Genomic DNA, 20,304 nt, shown 5'->3' with positions numbered 1-20,304 from the left:
TAGCTTTGAATACCGCGTCTGCTGATTAGTTCTGATGGGTTCGGTCGTTGCTTCCCTGCTGTTTGAGACTTTCAAACCCCAGTTATCAGAGCTTAACACTACGACTCAAAAGAAAGGATTCAAATTAGTTTTCTGCTCAAGTTATCTCATTGTAACCATCTCTGCAATCTCCCCTCTGCAGCAAATGAGTTGACATAATGAGATAAACTCTTCCTATTTAATCAAAGCAGGATTCACGCTGTGATACATGTATCAGCCTCCAGCTTGTCTACATCAGATAAAGCCGAGACATGGATTTGTCATAGTTGAGCCTCAAGTCTGACTTGATTGGTGTGTGTGTGTGTGTGTGTGTGTGTGTGTGTGTCTCTGTCTCTGTCTCTGTCTCTTTGTGTGTGTCAGACCGTCAGGACCTGGAGGAGCCCTCCAAGGTGGACCAGCTCCAGGAGCCGCTCCTGGAAGCTCTGAAGATCTATGTGAGAAAGCGTCGGCCCAGCAAGCCGCACATGTTCCCCAAAACCCTGATGAAGATCACAGACCTGCGCAGCATCAGCGCTAAAGGTAGGAACAACATCATCTTACAGTACTTTACTTTACTAAGTGATTCTAGTCATTTTTTAAAAAGTTTTAATTGTGTAGGGGCAGTATAATCACTTTTGCTCTAAGTACTGCAGTACTCATAAGCTTTGACCACTGTTGCTATGGTGAAGAAGCCAGTCATAGTAGCTGTGGTGCAATGTAACAAAGTAACAATATTTTGCCACAGTATTTTAGTATTTTTTGGGAGTGTCTGTTCTGTACTTGAATTTTTTTCTGTCAACTTTTACTTTTAAGCCACTACATTTTCTGAACAGGATGTGCACTTGTATACTCGACATTGTTTACAACTTGGTCTGTGTATTATCTTGAGTTACCAGGTAATGATTTGTGAAAAGAGTCATTGTATAATGTGTTTTTGGTGCTTTGAGCACCACAAGCCGAGTGTCATCTAGTTTCATTATATTGGAGAGAAAGCAGACATCTCTATAGCCGATATCCCAAACACTCGACAACTTACACCAAAACGATCGTGACTGATTAACAGCACTACGGGTAAAAGGAAAAATGTTTCTCTTCTCTAAACTTGCTTCATGTGAAACCCTATTGATTTCAACTTTCAAACTTTTGAAGCACATTGTGGACTAGCTTATACTGCTGAGCCTTTAACCCTGTGTGAGCCTGAGTGTACTTTAAGATCCTCCTGCCCCTCCACAGACCTGGTCCTCTTGACTCTGGATGACATGCCTGAAGGAGTTATTGTAGGTGTCCCTACTTTATCCACCCTGTATCCGTCCTTAAATCCCATCTTTTCAACTTGCCTTTTTGTAATGTTGCATAGGTTGTTTTGGTTGCATTACCAGCTTATGTTCTTACTGATGCTTTTACTGTGTGTACTAGTTTGATTTGTCTCCTCGTCCTTTTTTTAAAGTTTCATTTTCTCTTCTGTATTTGGTAACCTCTAAAACAGCTAAACATTGCTTTTAAACTGCACTGCATAACTGAAAGTATTGCCTTTTAGTTGATAAAGAGGTTCCGTTTAAAGTTTTCCTCATTATTATTTTGCACAAGATATCAGATCAAAGGTGTTTAAAGAGCAACAATAACACGGCCTCATTTTGGCTTAAAAACGTAGTAACAAAGAAAAAACTCATCTCAATGTCCATTAGATCTCTTTTTTTCTATATAGTGATGGCTCAGTTATCATCACGTGAAATAAGTATGGAACTTGGTTGTGTGAAAGGTTTAGAGGAAACTGTAATGTATTGTCACAAGTAAAGTTTATGCATCAGACCAAGAGAAAAGTAAGGAAGTGGATCTTGAATTGAGATTTTTTTTCTTTAATTAATTAATTAAATTTTTTTTTTTCCACTGTTTCAACCATCAAGAAAAAACACTTATCAGCAATTTCCAGGGCCAGAAAATAAAGCATACGTGGAAGTGCCAAAAACTGCAGTTCCTGGAACAGCCACTTGAGGCTGGCTCCAAGAGCGAGTTGATCCCTATAGACACTCATGATAAGTGCCAAACTTTAAAGCAGAAATAAGCATGTTGACAGACTGGTACAGAAACAACAAAAAAAAAAACAACCCAAAAACTATTTTGTTATCTGTAGCTCATTTTCCTGTTAATAACAACTGTACTGGGATTAATTTTTGTGTAACTCACCAGTTTAAATGTTATTGACGCTTAAAGTTATGCATAATTAAGGGCGAGTGCCATTCAGTGATAAGCCACTCCCATGGCAATAACACTGGTAACATAATTATGGTATGTCGCTATTTCAGTGTGTTTTCAGTTCATGATACCTAATTGCAATGTTTTTGTCACCTTAAAAAAAGGCTTGTTCAGAGTTTGGTTGTACTACAGACTTTTTAAGTAGTCGTATGTTCATTTTTTTGATAAGTACATTGAATTTTAATGGTTATAGGCCTAGTTTTCACTAGTAAAAATTAGCATTATCACACTTAGTTATAGCTGTAAACGCACTGTGCTTACAAAGCTAGCAGCTAGCGTTAAGTTAGCTTCACCCTTTTGTCCAAGTAAGGTCACCAATGGCTCCAATAATCCAAGATGGCGTGGGCCAAAATACCAGCTTCAAAACGTGAGTCCACAATGCAGTGCGTGTCATAGGGACTGCGTCCATTATTTTTATGTTGTCTATCAGTCCGATTTGAATCTCCATATTATGCCCTCATCGTGGTCTGCAGGAGCAGAGCGGGTCATCTCTCTGAAGATGGAGATCCCGGGTTCCATGCCGCCGCTCATCCAGGAGATGCTGGAGAACTCAGAGGGCCAGGATGGCCAGAGCAGCAGCAGCAGCAGCAGCAGCAGCAGCAGCAGCAGTAGCGGCAGCAGCAGCAGCAGCGGCAGCAGCAGCAGCAGCAGCAGCAGCACTTCAGCTGACGCCGAGGCCAGCCCCAGCAGTAAGGGGAGCCCCAATGAGGACACCGCTGCCGCAGAGTCGCCAGAGTCGTTGGACACCGAGGGGGCTACGGCCACACCACCCAGCGACGAGCCCTAGGATGCTTTCTCTGACAGTCCTTTGCACAAAAAAGGAACAGCCAGGCAAGTCGCCGACCCCCTATAACCCCTCTATCCCAAATCCTTTGCTTGGTATTACGTTATCTTTATATCCTCGTCCTATTTTTCTCCCCTGTTCCCCTAAAATTCTCTCCTTAAAAAGAAAACGTCAACACGGAGGCCTCAAAGGATCAGTGCTTTGTGTATAATTCTGAATTGAGCTCTTATTTGGCGTGGTGTCTCTGGGACAGGGACTGCGACAGGAAGGGCGTGGCCCTCGCAAAACCGCCAGAGATGATACTCCTCAGGTCTCCTGTGTAAATTCTTATCTGCATGACGGGAGTTTGATAAGTGGTTTTACTCCTCTCTCTCTCTCTTTCTCTGTCCTCATCTCTTCTCATCTCTCGTATTGTTGGCATACGTACATTGTACATACCATTGTATGGTTAGATCTCTGTTTCTATGATGAATTTTGTGGTGCTTTTTTCATTGTCTTAAATATTATCTTTGAGGCGATACATCAAGGTTTAAAGTGGGACTAATTTTAAGTCCCTCAAAAAGTTATCTAGAATGTTATTGCATATAGACATTATGGAAGTCTAATATTTTATATTTGTTCCTATATTTAAAACGTTTTTTGTCTTTTATAACACTTATTGGTTCATGTCTCTACATGAATGAGTGTACATCCACACCGCCAGAATGCAAAGCTCTCCATATCGACAGCTGAGTCTGTTCAACCGTTTCCTCAAAGGAGAGAAGCACAACAGCAGAAGCCTTTGGTACACACTCATCAGATTGACTGCGTCTGTTTAAGCCTCAGTCTCGACATGAATCACTGAGACCCGACAAACGAGATTAGATTTAGAATAGGCCAGTCTATGAAATCAACTCATCTGCTGGCTGTATCTCCTCAGTAAATCAGTTTACCTCACTGTCAAAACAAATTGGGGAAATTAGGCTGCTGATAGATGCCAGAGATTTTTCTGCAGCAGGCTGTGATCGCACAGGGCACTTCTTTGTATCCACGTCTCTGTTAGCCTGTACTTCAACTGGACCATGATTCAGCTTAAACTGTCGCACTTTATTATCATCATCTGGTCAGTTTGAAGGTTAAAAAAGGTAAACAAGCCAGTAGTTTGCTACAATATGTTTCCCCTAAAAGAATCTGTTTTCTAGTCTTATTCAGCTTATTTTCACTTAGTTCATTAGTCTTTTTGTAAATCTAATTTCCACCTACATATTTTTTCTTGTTCTGAGGAAAAATTACAAGTGCAAAAAGTGTGTCATTGTCAGAGAAACTAATTAATTAGAGAATACCTATGAATATAACCGGGTAGAAAAAATGTAGCTACTGTACATTTCTGCAAACCATGAATATGTTACGTATGTACATTATGTAGCAGATACATTGAAACTGTACATTTTAACAGTACCATGTTAACATGTGGTTAGGTTCAGGCACAAAAACCAGTTTTGACTTAAAAATACTGGTCTTAGGGGTTAAGCCTTGCTAGAAAGGCAGCAACGTTTCTGTGAAAAACATCTTTTCTCACATATTCGCCTTTGGAAAACCAGTGATGGTTCACCAAAAACTCATGCTTGGGATATACATGTGAAAAGAGAAAATGTAAGGTACTCCTAGGACTCCTAGTCCTGCTGAAATGTACAATGCCAACATTTTCTCCTGGTGACTGAGCTCCAAGTACAGGCAGAACAATTAAACTGACATAAAAAAATTGAAACAGACGTCATGTATCCACATTCTCACTTTCCAGACTGGCTTGTTGCCCCTCTGTCAGCAAACAGAGCCAGCATGAGCCTTGCTTGGTGTTAAATGAGCAGCAGCCCAAGAAGCAAGAAAGGCAATGCTGAATCATAGAGCACTGATTTAGTCATTTCACAACAATCTGATGTTACCTAACTTTAAGAAAGCATAAGCCTGTAAGCTACCAGTCATATCAGAGCATGCAATTTCAGCAAGTAGCAAAACCCCTAAACGCACTAAGCTTAGCAAGCTTGTGATTTTTCACTAACAAGTTTAGCCTTACTCAGGTTTATAATTCAGTTTTAATACAGTTTTGGTCTTTCATTCTTTGTAGTTTTGGTCCTTATTTCTATCAGTTAAGCTAATATTGTTCTAGGAACATGACTTTTAAGTCTGACAACAAGGTAACATTATCTACCTGGAGTAGAAGTGAAAAGTGAACACACCCAAGTTGTTGCTACTCTAACTTATTAGAAGGAGATATGTGAAATCGGCAGACTTGATAAATATATTTAGTTAAACACGATAGTGCAACATATTTGATGTTTCTGCTGTGCTTATTTTATGTACGGTGCAGCTTTGCTAGTCTTTAAAAAACAAGAACTGACATTATGTAGCTAAGCAATGTTCTGCCATGAACGGGAGCAGCAGCAAAACGTAATTTAGCCAAACAAATTAGTGTCATTTCAAGTGTACACTATGTTAGGAATATTTTCTTCACTTTACCTTACACACTAACAAATAAAGGCAGCAGAGGAGCAGTAACTCCCATGTTCTGCAAAGTAAAATTACTGTTTTTGTCAATGGACTGAGGTGGCTTTTAGATAATAGCTTCAGGACTGTCTGGCGGCAAGGTAAAGCTGTGAAAATATGCTACTGATAGCGTACACCTAAACTGATAATGATTTTTTTAACTGAAGGGCCCTTTTGTGGGTGGCTAAAAACTAGTTGACTGAGAAATTGTTTGCTCAGCACCATTTCATTTTATATACGTGGTACCCAGAAGTTATAGTAAACAAACAATGTAATTCAGTCTATTACTCTGGCGATGACAATATTACCATAACCAATAGGAATCGTGGCCAAAACTACGAAATAATAACAAGAATCACACAGAATGAACAGTGGTTTATCTGAAGCTTATTTGTTGCTTTAGATCTAAGTGTAACCCTCCACATTCCCTTTAAATTATTGTTTTCCAAGTTAAGGTACATAGTACAAAATACCTTGTACCTTAACATGAAAAGCAAGAATTTAAAGGGCATGTTGCTTTAGGTCTAAGTGTAACCCTCCACATGCCCTTTAAATTCTTGCTTTCCATGTTAACTTCCTAGTACTGCGTTTTGTGTTCGGGTTTTCTGTCTGATCACAGCCTGTGGCAGATTTGACTTGTCAACCTAATGAGTGTGTATCTACCGCTAACAGCATGTACTACCAACCGGGCTCTACAAACACACATGGGCTCTGTTATGGCCTTATGAGCAGAGCATCTCAACCCGCTTTTCTCTCCCTTTTCAGAAGTGTCTTGTTAGAACCGGTGAAACACGGGGGCAATGCAATCCTTAAAACACACTGATGACCGGACCATGTGGGTCGGGACGATTGTACACTAATGTAGAAAGCACACGGTGGGGTGGGATCCACAAGCCCTCTCCAAACGTTCGCCTTCCTCTTCAGACTTGACAGTGTAAGCTACATTTAATGATGCAAAACGAGATTCCTGATGACCTCTCAACCCCCTGAGAAGTGCAGGCGAGTAAAGCTTCTCTTTGGACAGAAGATCCAACAGAGCTCTTAATCTCATTGGCGGGGAAGTAGGCAGTGTGTCTTGCATCGGGTGAGGTGTTCCCGCTGAAATTAGAAGATGATCCCAGAAAGCTGCTTTTCTGCACAGCTGAGGTCACACATGATACTAAACAATAACAAATAAACTCCATTATATCCTCTTACAGGACCCAGATCCCTCACTACCCTGCTGTCCCCGCTGGCTGAACAACGGCTCCATTAACTCCGATAGCAAGTGGTTGTTCACTTACAGCACAGCGGATAAACTAACTGTAGCACTTAAACATGTTGAATCTTTGAAACCTAGATGCAGTACTGAAACTGAACAGTGTGAAGGCTAACCGCAGACTCTCTAAACTAAAGGAGGAGGCCAAAGTTCAGCTTTAAAGAAATTAAGCACAAAATGTATCCGTCACAGAGAATATTAATACCAAAACAGCTTTGGAAATGGTTTTATGCTGCTTAGGGAAAAAGATCTTTATTGAGGAAATGATGCAGGAAATGCCATAGGTCTGCAGCACTACAGGTGTCTCGATCTTAGTTTCAACACAAACTGAGCACGTTTGTAACACAAGTAAAGGTTTATAGGCAGATATTGTGCCAGTAGGAATTTGTAAAGTTATATTAAGTTTTGACTTTGATCAATAATTATTTTTTATTGACTTTGTTTATACAGTTATGAAGCCAAATGGATCCAAGTTCAAATTGTGATATTACCATTTAAAGAACCTTAGATCAACCCCACTGACTGAAGTAGTAGTATGAAATGGCATGACGGTGAAAGGACATGTTGATTTTGACAGTTGCTAAATGTGTGTCCTCTTTCGGTTTTGAATTTTTTTTTGTTTGTTTGTTTAATGAATTTCATCTTCGAGCCCGGATTGAACCTCACGCCTAGTTTGGAGGTTCTTTCTTGGAAACAGCAGTTGACAAAACAATCTCAAGGTTCACCTGCTCATTTGTTCTGGAGCTTTCAGTCATATCACATGATCTTCATCAGCAGATGGAGTTTGCTTCATTGTCTTGGAACGTAAGATGATCAAACTTTCTATGATCCAGCGAACTTTGCGTAGCCTGTTCTCATCCTTAGGTTCTCAGATACAAACGCGTTGTCATGCCCCTCGATGTGTGATATTTACTCCAACTTTAACGTCTTTATGTGACACACACTTGATGCTGACAGTTTTAGGGGAGGTGGATGGGCCAAACAAAACATGAGTTTTGCGTAGGAGACCGCAGTTTGTGTCCCGTGTTAAACCAGAAGTGAATGTTTTAATGTAATATTCTATAATTTCACTCATCTGACATATTAATGTCGCGTTACCCTATTTTTACGCAGCAAACGTACTTATTTTACCCTAAAACTTAATCTTTTATCGGCACTAACCAAATACTTGTGTTGCCTAAACCTAGCTGTGACCGCTTCACGACATTAACAACATTAAGCGTTGAAACGTGTTTCAGCTTTGCGTCACATAGAGACGCTAAAGGGAGGCCTTGAGTGGCATGACAAAGCGACAGTATTTGACAAATGGATTGTGTTGTCTAGAGTCAAGAGTCAATCGGCCTAGCGTATTTTAGCATGCAGACTGATGTGATAAGCTAACGTTTCGAAAGTTAAAAAAAGAAGCCTCGTTCAAAAATGCATTTTGGTCTTGGAAACAGTAGTTGAGAGGTAGTGTGATTGGAAGTGATTAAATTGTCAAAACAGTGTGTGCTCAAGGTCATCTTACTTGCTTGCTCTGGGGCTTTTACCAAGTCTACCCTATTGAACAAAATTTGACTTTAAGTTGAGCTTGACAGTTTTATTCTTTGAAAACAGCAGATGAGAAGTTTGATGACACTTACATACAAATGCAAATCCAAAATCTGGCACAAATATCTCCCTATAAATCCTGAACACATCATAATATTCGCAGAGATATGAACATCCTAAAACTGTTGCAGTGACTAGATGAGTCATTCGGTTTCTTGTATTTGATCCAAAACAGGAAAGTGAGAAAACCCTTTAGGGCAGTGAAGGGTTCTGGGTCTCAACGGCACATAATAAAAACCCCATCTGCATTCCATCCCTGCTCAGAAATACATATCATAAGGGAAACCAGAGCTGTTTCAGTTTTTCGTTTTAACGTGTTTGAATGTGAATAATGTCATGGAGTCTGTCAGAAGAATGATATGCAGTGTTAAGGAATACTTACTTCTATCTCAATGTAACATAGGAAATGCTCTCCCTTGGTTCTCTCTCTGTCTTGCTCTCCTGGTGAGAGATGAAGGGAGGCATCTTTGTGTTTTACTTTATTTCTTTCTTTTTTTTTTCTTTTTTTTTTTAAGCTGGAAAACCTTCACAGCCGAAGAATGTCCACATCCACCCCTGAAGTGTCAGGACAGCCCTCAGGCGCCTGGCTGCAGCAGGGACTGTTATCTGTTAGGAAACAACTTCACAATGCTGAATTACTCTTGTTCGTTTCTGTTGAATGTTGTACCGACGTAACTGTAATACTCTACTATCTAGCTCACTGCAGAGATGTTATATAAATGGTGTGTGCTTTGCATTCCAATTGGCAGCTCTGTGGAAAAGACGCTCTGTTATTTGTCCTTGAGAACATCGACTCACATCCAAGTTTAAAAAAAAAAAAAAAGAAAAAAAAGCAGAAGGAACTGGAACTTGGTGGGCTGATCTGGGCATCCAGGTGTGACTCCACACATTACACGCATATATATATATAATTTGGGACAATGAGAAAGAGGAGCCCACCAATGGGAGAAATGGACGACCAAGTCACCTCAAAAACCTGATATCGTCGATATGTTCTGTTACTGTACTCATGTCAAACAACAGAGCTGCATGCCCCCTTCACAGCCAGGGAGCCAATCAGCTGTCGTCAATCAATCAAACGCAATCAATCGACAGCTATTTGGTTAACAGATCAACTAATGAACTAGGGTTTGACCGATATTGGGTTTTGAAAACTGATATTTTTGGGGGGATTTAATTAGCTGTAATGGATTTGTGCCAATAATAGTTCAAGGAAAAACTGATCTTTGGATATTTTTTAACAGTTGTAGTTAATTACATAAAGTTGTTTTTTTTTTTTTTTAATTTTAATTTTATTTTTTTTTTTACCAGAAACCCAAAAGCCACCCGCCACAAAGCCCCCAGGAACAGCACTAGGCTTTGAAACTAATTTGACACAGTGGCCAAACCATGGAATTACAACCTCTGGGTCCATCATGTGATGAGGTTTGGGGCCAAAAAGCATTTTTTCAGACTTACATTGATGTCTGTAAATCTGTTTGAGTTAGCAAAACACTAAACTGGAAGGTTGCCACATGGTCCAGCGATGCAAAGGACCCGGTGGAATTTTCTACCCAGATAGTTGAACTTTTTTGGCTTCATGTGCCACTAATGGATATATCAAGAGAACTGGATACAGTGTTGGAGGCAGGCCCCTACTCATTCCTATGAAAGTTGCTCAGTGACGCATAAAGACAAATAAAGGTTGATTTCCACTGAATGTATTTAACAGCTGGATTATGGTATTAAACCATTTTATCCCCATGCAACTTAATGGGCGGGGTAAATTGTAAGTTAGCTGCTCAGCTGCTATACCCCATTGGGTTCTCATTTGGCCAATTATCTACAGAGATGGAACAAAACAGATTGAATAATGCAAAATTTGGCAAAATTTGTTAATTTTTAGAAGTTTTGGATGAATCCTCTTTTTAAATGTGCACTCTTGAATGCCCCCAAAATTACAAATACGTTAACTGTGATATTTGTGGAATAGCACTAAAATGCATTAAAACTGAAGGAAAGAAAATGGTGCAGGGAGGTGCTGTGGATTAAGAGGCAGCATGATTAGGTGACTGGGTGTGTCTTGGCCTCCCTCCAAACCCTGCCAATGCTTTAAGACTTTTTTCTCAAGCTAGTCAAAGAGTACTCAAGTCAAAAGTGGGGGCTTTAGTTATTCTTTAAAATAAAATTGATTGAATCATAGTTAATATTGCCTTTTATGTAAATGTAGCCATCAACAACTTCTTGATTTTCATGTATTATTTTTAAGGGTCAGAAATTCCTAATATCTGACTCAAATTGCAAGTAAAGGCTAACGTGAAGTTTTTTCCACCTACATTTATAGTCGGAACACAATGACAAGGCATATGACACGACATATGACAAGAGCTTACTTGATAACTAGCTCCTCAACTATTTAAAACACAAAAAACACAATACTAGAGCATTACAGGTGTAAAAGCTCAATATCATGCTAACATATCGGTCTAACCCTAGATAAGACACCTAACCTAGGAGCCAGAAACATGACTGTGAACCTCAATATCAATCATTAACAGTAGCTCTGTTGTTGTCCGTCCTAAAGGTGTTCATGGTAGACATCGCAAACTGTCCAGAGTCGCCTTTTTTCCATCAGTATCAGAGAACCTCACCACCAATCATATGCAGTGTTGTATAGTTGTGTTAATGTGAGACATGATGGTCATGTCTTATTGGGCATGAGGGTGGACTGGGGCAGGGGTTATTGCGGATTTATCTAATCAACCCCTGCTGCCAGCCTAAAGGGTGAAGTCGACCTTAAGAGCGCCTCTGAGGTTTGAGCTTCAATTGGTTTCAGCTCTCCATTTTAAATATTGTCTTTGTTTGTACATTAACATATGCTTTTTATGTTCATATACTGTTAAACTTTACCATGAACTGTCCTGGCAAAGTAATAAAAATATATTTATTTTAAGTTTCTTGTATGGGAATCCATGTTATGACATCTAAAGCCAGGGCCATGGACAGCTGTTTAACATTTTCAAAAGACACCTTCTGTTACCAACTCTCCAGGAGGCCTGTGAGGAATTCCACCCAGGAGAAACATTTAGAAAGAGCTAAGATGTCAGAGCATTTTTAATCAAAAATCTTAACGAATGAGATGTTTCTGGCCTTAATTCCCACTTTGTATACCATTACGGATCGCTAAAAGCTATTCTATGTAGTTTTCAGCCATTTTTAGGAGCGGCCAAATTTTGCCTTTTTTCGCCATGCTATACTATTGCCTTGGTGGCCATTTTTTTGACATGCTAAAATATCAGATTTTTGGCGTTTTTTGGCCACGATTCCCACTTTGTATACAATTACGCGTGTCTATAAGCTACTCTGTCTCGCTTTTGACTGTTTTTAGGAGCGGTCAAATTTTGCCTTTTTTCGTCATACTATACTATTGCCTTTTTAGGCATTTTTTTGACTTGCTACAATATAAAGTTTTTAGTGGGTTTTTAGCCTTTATTCACGCTTTGTCTACCATTGCGCGTCTCTACAAGCTATTCTATGTCGCATTCAGCCATTTTTAGGAGCGGCCAAATTTTGACTTTTTTCGCCATACGATAGTATTGCCTTTTTGGCCATTTTTTTTGACATGACAAAATATCAGGTTTTTGGCGTTTTTTGGCCACAATTCCCACTTTGTATACAATTACGCGTCTACAAGCTATTCTATGTCGCTTTTGACCATTTTTAGGAGTGGTCAAATTTTGACTTTTTTCGCCATACTATACTATTGCCTTCCTGGCCATTTTTTTGACATGCTAAAATATAATGTTTTTGGTGGTTTTTTGGCCACGATTACCACTTTGTATACAATTACGCGTCTCTACAAGCTATTCTATGTCGCTTTTGACAATTTTTAGGAGTGGTCAAATTTTGACTTTTTTCGCCATACTATACTATTGCCTTGGTGGCCATTTTTTTGACATGCTAAAATATAATGTTTTTGGTGGTTTTTTGGCCACGATTCCCACTTTGTATACAATTACGCATCTCTACGAGTTATTCTATGTCGCTTTTGACCATTTTTAGGAGTGGTCAAATTTTGACTTTTTTCGCCATACTATACTATTGCCTTGGTGGCCATTTTTTGACATGCTAAAATATAATGTTTTTGGCGTTTTTTTGGCCTTTATTCCCACGTTGTATACAATTACGCATCTCTACAAGCTATTCTATGTCGCTTTTGACCATTTTTAGGAGTGGTCAAATTTTGACTTTTTTCGCCATACTATACTATTGCCTTGGTGGCCATTTTTTTGACATGCTAAAATATAAGGTTTCTGGCGGTTTTTGGCCACGATTACCACTTTGTATACAATTATGCATCTCTACAAGCTATTCTATGTCGCTTTCAGCCATTTTTAGCAGTGGTCCAATTTTGACTTTTTCGCCATACTATACTATTGCCTTGGTGGCCATTTTTTGACATGCTAAAATATAATGTTTTTGGTGTTTTTTTGGCCTATATTCCCACTTTGTATACAATTACGCGTCTCTACAAGCTATTCTATGTCGCTTTTGGCCATTTTTAGGAGTGTTCAAATTTTGACTTTTTCGCCATACTATACTATTGCCTTGGTGGCCATTTTTTTGACATGCTAAAATATAATGTTTTTGGTGTTTTTTTGGCCTTTATTCCCACGTTGTATACAATTACGCATCTCTACAAGCTATTCTATGTCGCTTTCAGCCATTTTTAGCAGCGGCCAAATTTTGACTTTTTTCGTCATACTATACTATTGCCTTGGTGGCCATTTTTTTGACATGCTAAATTATCAGGTTTTTGGTGTTTTTTTTGGCCACGATTCCCACGTTGTATACAATTACGCATCTCTACAAGCTATTCTATGTCGCTTTCAGCCATTTTTAGGAGCGGTCCAATTTTGACTTTTTTCGCCATACTATACTATTGCCTTGGTGGCCATTTTTTTGACATGCTAAAATATAATGTTTTTGGTGTTTTTTTGGCCACGATTCCCACGTTGTATACAATTACGCGTCTCTACAAGCTATTCTATGTCGCTTTTGGCCATTTTTAGCAGCGGTCCAAATTTTGACTTTTTCGCCATACTATACTATTGCCTTGGTGGCCATTTTTTGACATGCTAAATTATCAGGTTTTTGGTGGTTTTTTGGCCCCGATTCCCACGTTGTATACAATTACGCATCTCTACAAGCTATTCTATGTCTCTTTCAGCCATTTTCAGGAGCGGTCAAATTTTGACTTTTTTCGCCATACTATAGTATTGCCTTGTTGGCCATTTTTTTGACATGCTAAAATATAATGTTTTTGGTGTTTTTTTGGCCTTTATTCCCACGTTGTATACAATTACACATCTCTACAAGCTATTCTATGTCGCTTTTGACCATTTTTAGGAGTGGTCAAATTTGGACTTTTTTCGCCATACTATACTATTGCCTTGGTGGCCATTTTTGTGACATGCTAAAATATCAGGTTTTGGGCATTTTTTGGCCACGATTCCCACGTTGTATACAATTACGCATCTCTACAAGCTATTCTATGTCGCTTTTGACCATTTTTAGGAGCGGTCCAATTTTGACTTTTTTCGCCATACTATAGTATTGCCTTGTTGGCCATTTTTGTGACATGCTAAAATATAATGTTTTTGGTGTTTTTTTGGCCTATATTCCCACTTTGTATACAATTACGCGTCTCTACAAGCTATTCTATGTCGCTTTTGGCCATTTTTAGGAGTGTTCAAATTTTGACTTTTTTCGCCATACTATACTATTGCCTTGGTGGCCATTTTTGTGACATGCTAAAATATAATGTTTTTGGTGGTTTTTTGGCCACGATTACCACTTTGTATAGAATTACGCATCTCTACAAGCTATTCTATGTCGCTTTCAGCCATTTTTAGGAGCGGCCAAATTTTGACTTTTTTCGTCATACTATACTATTGCCTTGGTGGCCATTTTTTTGACATGCTAAAATATCAGGTTTTTGGCGTTTTTTGGCCACAATTCCCGATTTGTATATAATTACGCGTGTCTACAAGCTATTCTATGTCTCTTTTGACCATTTTTAGGAGCGGTCCAATTTTGACTTTTTTCGCCATACTATAGTATTGCCTTGTTGGCCATTTTTGTGACATGCTAAAATATAATGTTTTTGGTGTTTTTTTGGCCACGATTACCACTTTGTATACAATTACGCATCTCTACAAGCTATTCTATGTCGCTTTCAGCCATTTTTAGGAGCGGCCAAATTTTGACTTTTTTCGCCATACTATACTATTGCCTTGGTGGCCATTTTTTTGACATGCTAAAATATCAGGTTTTTGGCATTTTTTGGCCACGATTCCCACGTTGTATACAATTACGCATCTCTACAAGCTATTCTATGTCGCTTTTGACCATTTTTAGGAGCGGTCCAATTTTGACTTTTTTCGCCATACTATAGTATTGCCTTGGTGGCCATTTTTGTGACATGCTAAAATATAATGTTTTTGGTGTTTTTTTGGCCTATATTCCCACTTTGTATACAATTACGCGTCTCTACAAGCTATTCTATGTCGCTTTTGGCCATTTTTAGGAGTGTTCAAATTTTGACTTTTTTCGCCATACTATACTATTGCCTTGGTGGCCATTTTTTTGACATGCTAAAATATAATGTTTTTGGTGTTTTTTTGGCCACGATTACCACTTTGTATAGAATTACGCATCTCTACAAGCTATTCTATGTCGCTTTCAGCCATTTTTAGGAGCGGCCAAATTTTGACTTTTTTCGCCATACTATACTATTGCCTTGGTGGCCATTTTTTTGACATGCTAAAATATCAGGTTTTTGGCATTTTTTGGCCACGATTCCCACTTTGTATACAATTACGCGTGTCTACAAGCTATTCTATGTCGCTTTCAGCCATTTTTAGGAGCGGTCCAATTTTGACTTTTTTCGCCATACTATACTATTGCCTTGGTGGCCATTTTTTTGACATGCTAAAATATAATGTTTTTGGTGTTTTTTTGGCCACGATTCCCACGTTGTATACAATTACGCATCTCTACAAGCTATTCTATGTCGCTTTTGACCATTTTTAGGAGCGGCCAAATTTTGACTTTTTTCGTCATACTATACTATTGCCTTGGTGGCCATTTTTTTGACATGCTAAATTATCAGGTTTTTGGTGGTTTTTTGGCCACGATTCCCACGTTGTATACAATTACGCATCTCTACAAGCTATTCTATGTCGCTTTCAGCCATTTTTAGGAGCGGTCAAATTTTGACTTTTTTCGCCATACTATACTATTGCCTTGGTGGCCATTTCTTTGACATGCTAAAATATAATGTTTTTGGTGTTTTTTTGGCCTTTATTCCCACGTTGTATACAATTACACATCTCTACAAGCTATTCTATGTCGCTTTTGACCATTTTTAGGAGTGGTCAAATTTGGACTTTTTTCGCCATACTATACTATTGCCTTGGTGGCCATTTTTGTGACATGCTAAAATATCAGGTTTTGGGCATTTTTTGGCCACGATTCCCACGTTGTATACAATTACGCATCTCTACAAGCTATTCTATGTCGCTTTTGACAATTTTAGGAGCGGTCCAATTTTGACTTTTTTCGCCATACTATAGTATTGCCTTGTTGGCCATTTTTGTGACATGCTAAAATATAATGTTTTTGGTGTTTTTTTGGCCTATATTCCCACTTTGTATACAATTACGCGTCTCTACAAGCTATTCTATGTCGCTTTTGGCCATTTTTAGGAGTGTTCAAATTTTGACTTTTTTCGCCATACTATACTATTGCCTTGGTGGCCATTTTTGTGACATGCTAAAATATAATGTTTTTGGTGGTTTTTTGGCCACGATTACCACTTTGTATAGAATTACGCATCTCTACAAGCTATTCTATGTTGCTTTCAGCCATTTTTAGGAGCGGCCAAATTTTGACTTTTTTCGTCATACTATACTATTGCCTTGGTGGCCATTTTTTTGACATGCTAAAATATCAGGTTTTTGGCGTTTTTTGGCCACAATTCCTGATTTGTATATAATTACGCGCGTCTACAAGCTATTCTATGTCGCTTTTGACCATTTTTAGGAGCGGTCCAATTTTGACTTTTTTCGCCATACTATAGTATTGCCTTGTTGGCCATTTTTGTGACATGCTAAAATATAATGTTTTTGGTGTTTTTTTGGCCACGATTACCACTTTGTATACAATTACGCATCTCTACAAGCTATTCTATGTCGCTTTCAGCCATTTTTAGGAGCGGCCAAATTTTGACTTTTTTCGCCATACTATACTATTGCCTTGGTGGCCATTTTTTTGACATGCTAAAATATCAGGTTTTTGGCATTTTTTGGCCACGATTCCCACTTTGTATACAATTACGCGTGTCTACAAGCTATTCTATGTCGCTTTTGACCATTTTTAGGAGCGGTCCAATTTTGACTTTTTTCGCCATACTATAGTATTGCCTTGTTGGCCATTTTTGTGACATGCTAAAATATAATGTTTTTGGTGTTTTTTTGGCCTATATTCCCACTTTGTATACAATTACGCGTCTCTACAAGCTATTCTATGTCGCTTTTGACAATTTTAGGAGCGGTCCAATTTTGACTTTTTTCGCCATACTATACTATTGCCTTGGTGGCCATTTTTTTGACATGCTAAAATATAATGTTTTTGGTGTTTTTTTGGCCACGATTACCACTTTGTATACAATTACGCATCTCTACAAGCTATTCTATGTCGCTTTCAGCCATTTTTAGGAGCGGCCAAATTTTGACTTTTTTCGCCATACTATACTATTGCCTTGGTGGCCATTTTTTTGACATGCTAAAATATCAGGTTTTTGGCATTTTTTGGCCACGATTCCCACTTTGTATACAATTACGCGTGTCTACAAGCTATTCTATGTCGCTTTTGACCATTTTTAGGAGCGGTCCAATTTTGACTTTTTTCGCCATACTATACTATTGCCTTGGTGGCCATTTTTTTGACATGCTAAAATATTAGGTTTTAGGCGTTTTTTTGGCCTTTATTCCCACTTTGTATACAATTACGCATCTCTACAAGCTATTCTATGTCGCTTTCAGCCACTTTTAGCAGTGGCCAAATTTTGACTTTTTTCGCCATACTATACTATTGCCTTGGTGGCCATTTTTGTGACATGCTAAATTATAATGTTTTTGGTGGTTTTTGGGCTTTTATTCCCACTTTGTATACAATTACGCATCTCTACAAGCTATTCTATGTCGCTTTCGGCCATTTTTAGGAGCGGTCAAATTTTGACTTTTTTCGCCATACTATACTATTACCTTTTTGGCCATTTTTCTGACATGCTAAAATATCAGGTTTTAGGCGTTTTTTTGCCTTTATTCCCACTTTGTATACAATTACACGTCTCTACGAGCTATTCTATGTCGCTTTTGGCCATTTTTAGGAGTGTTCAAATTTTGACTTTTTTCGCCATACTATACTATTGCCTTGGTGGCCATTTTTTTGACATGCTAAAATATAATGTTTTTGGCGTTTTTTGGCCACAATTCCCACTTTGTATACAATTACGCGTGTCTACAAGCTATTCTATGTTGCTTTTGACCATTTTTAGGAGTGGTCAAATTTTGACTTTTTTCGCCATACTATACTATTGCCTTGGTGGCCATTTTTTTGACATGCTAAAATATTAGGTTTTAGGCGTTTTTTTGGCCTTTATTCCCACTTTGTATACAATTACGCATCTCTACAAGCTATTCTATGTCGCTTTCAGCCACTTTTAGCAGCGGTCCAATTTTGACTTTTTTCGCCATACTATACTATTGCCTTGGTGGCCATTTTTGTGACATGCTAAAATATAATGTTTTTGGTGGTTTTTTTGGCCACGATTACCACTTTGTATACAATTATGCATCTCTACAAGCTATTCTATGTCGCTTTCAGCCATTTTTAGCAGCGGTCCAATTTTGACTTTTTTCGCCATACTATACTATTGCCTTGGTGGCCATTTTTTTGACATGCTAAAATATAATGTTTTTGGTGTTTTTTTGGCCTATATTCCCACTTTGTATACAATTACGCATCTCTACAAGCTATTCTATGTCGCTTTTGGCCATTTTTAGGAGTGTTCAAATTTTGACTTTTTTCGTCATACTATACTATTGCCTTGGTGGCCATTTTTTTGACATGCTAAAATATAATGTTGTTGGTGTTTTTTTGGCCTTTATTCCCACATTGTATACAATTACGCATCTCTACAAGCTATTCTATGTCGCTTTCAGCCATTTTTAGCAGCGGCCAAATTTTGACTTTTTTCGTCATACTATACTATTGCCTTGGTGGCCATTTTTTTGACATGCTAAATTATCAGGTTTTTGGTGGTTTTTTGGCCACGATTCCCACGTTGTATACAATTACGCATCTCTACAAGCTATTCTATGTCGCTTTCAGCCATTTTTAGGAGTGTTCAAATTTTGACTTTTTTCGTCATACTATACTATTGCCTTGGTGGCCATTTTTTTGACATGCTAAAATATAATGTTGTTGGTGTTTTTTTGGCCTTTATTCCCACATTGTATACAATTACGCATCTCTACAAGCTATTCTATGTCGCTTTCAGCCATTTTTAGCAGCGGCCAAATTTTGACTTTTTTCGTCATACTATACTATTGCCTTGGTGGCCATTTTTTTGACATGCTAAATTATCAGGTTTTTGGTGGTTTTTTGGCCACGATTCCCACGTTGTATACAATTACGCATCTCTACAAGCTATTCTATGTCGCTTTCAGCCATTTTTAGGAGCGGTCCAATTTTGACTTTTTTCGCCATACTATACTATTGCCTTGGTGGCCATTTTTTTGACATGCTAAAATATAATGTTTTTGGTGTTTTTTTGGCCACGATTCCCACGTTGTATACAATTACGCATCTCTACAAGCTATTCTATGTCGCTTTTGACCATTTTTAGGAGTGGTCAAATTTTGACTTTTTTCGCCATACTATACTATTGCCTTGGTGGCCATTTTTTTGACATGCTAAAATATAATGTTTTTGGTGGTTTTTTGGCCACGATTCCCACGTTGTATACAATTACGCATCTCTACGAGCTATTCTATGTCGCTTTTGACCATTTTTAGCAGCGGCCAAATTTTGACTTTTTTCGTCATACTATACTATTGCCTTGGTGGCCATTTTTTTGACATGCTAAATTATCAGGTTTTTGGTGGTTTTTTGGCCACGATTCCCACGTTGTATACAATTACGCATCTCTACAAGCTATTCTATGTCGCTTTCAGCCATTTTTAGGAGCGGTCCAATTTTTACTTTTTTCGCCATACTATACTATTGCCTTGGTGGCCATTTTTTTGACATGCTAAAATTTAATGTTTTTGGTGGTTTTTTGGCCTTTATTCCCACGTTGTATACAATTACGCATCTCTACAAGCTATTCTATGTCGCTTTTGACCATTTTTAGGAGTGGTCAAATTTGGACTTTTTTCGCCATACTATACTATTGCCTTGGTGGCCATTTTTGTGACATGCTAAAATATAATGTTTTTGGTGGTTTTTTGGCCCCGATTCCCACGTTGTATACAATTACGCATCTCTACAAGCTATTCTATGTCTCTTTCAGCCATTTTCAGGAGCGGTCAAATTTTGACTTTTTTCGCCATACTATACTATTGCCTTGGTGGCCATTTTTTTGACATGCTAAAATATAATGTTGTTGGTGTTTTTTTGGCCTTTATTCCCACGTTGTATACAATTACGCATCTCTACAAGCTATTCTATGTCGCTTTCAGCCATTTTTAGGAGCGGTCCAATTTTGACTTTTTTCGCCATACTATACTATTGCCTTGGTGGCCATTTTTTTGACATGCTAAAATATAAT

General features: G+C 38.4%; 1 protein-coding gene across 3 annotated transcripts in view; it reads left to right on the top strand.

The window, feature by feature from the left end:
* Positions 1–11,358, top strand: part of LOC121957629 (retinoic acid receptor beta-like) — a 195,594-nt gene extending 184,236 nt beyond the window's left edge. For all 3 annotated transcript variants that reach the window (XM_088090241.1, XM_088090243.1, XM_042506318.2), the window contains 2 exons: positions 400–558; positions 2,745–11,358. In XM_088090241.1, the coding sequence (XP_087946367.1) occupies positions 400–558; positions 2,745–3,058 (473 nt within the window). In that variant the 3' untranslated portion in view covers positions 3,059–11,358. The remainder of the gene's footprint in view (positions 1–399; positions 559–2,744) is intronic.
* The last annotated feature ends 8,946 nt before the right edge of the window (positions 11,359–20,304 follow it).

Source organism: Plectropomus leopardus, chromosome 17 (genome assembly GCF_026936395.1).
Source record: "Plectropomus leopardus strain MGB_pleo_1.0 chromosome 17, ASM2693639v1, whole genome shotgun sequence".
In the NCBI taxonomy this organism is placed as follows: Eukaryota; Metazoa; Chordata; class Actinopteri; order Perciformes; family Serranidae; genus Plectropomus; species Plectropomus leopardus.
Note: the sequence above shows the minus strand (reverse complement) of the source record. Positions and strands in the feature narration are given on the sequence as shown.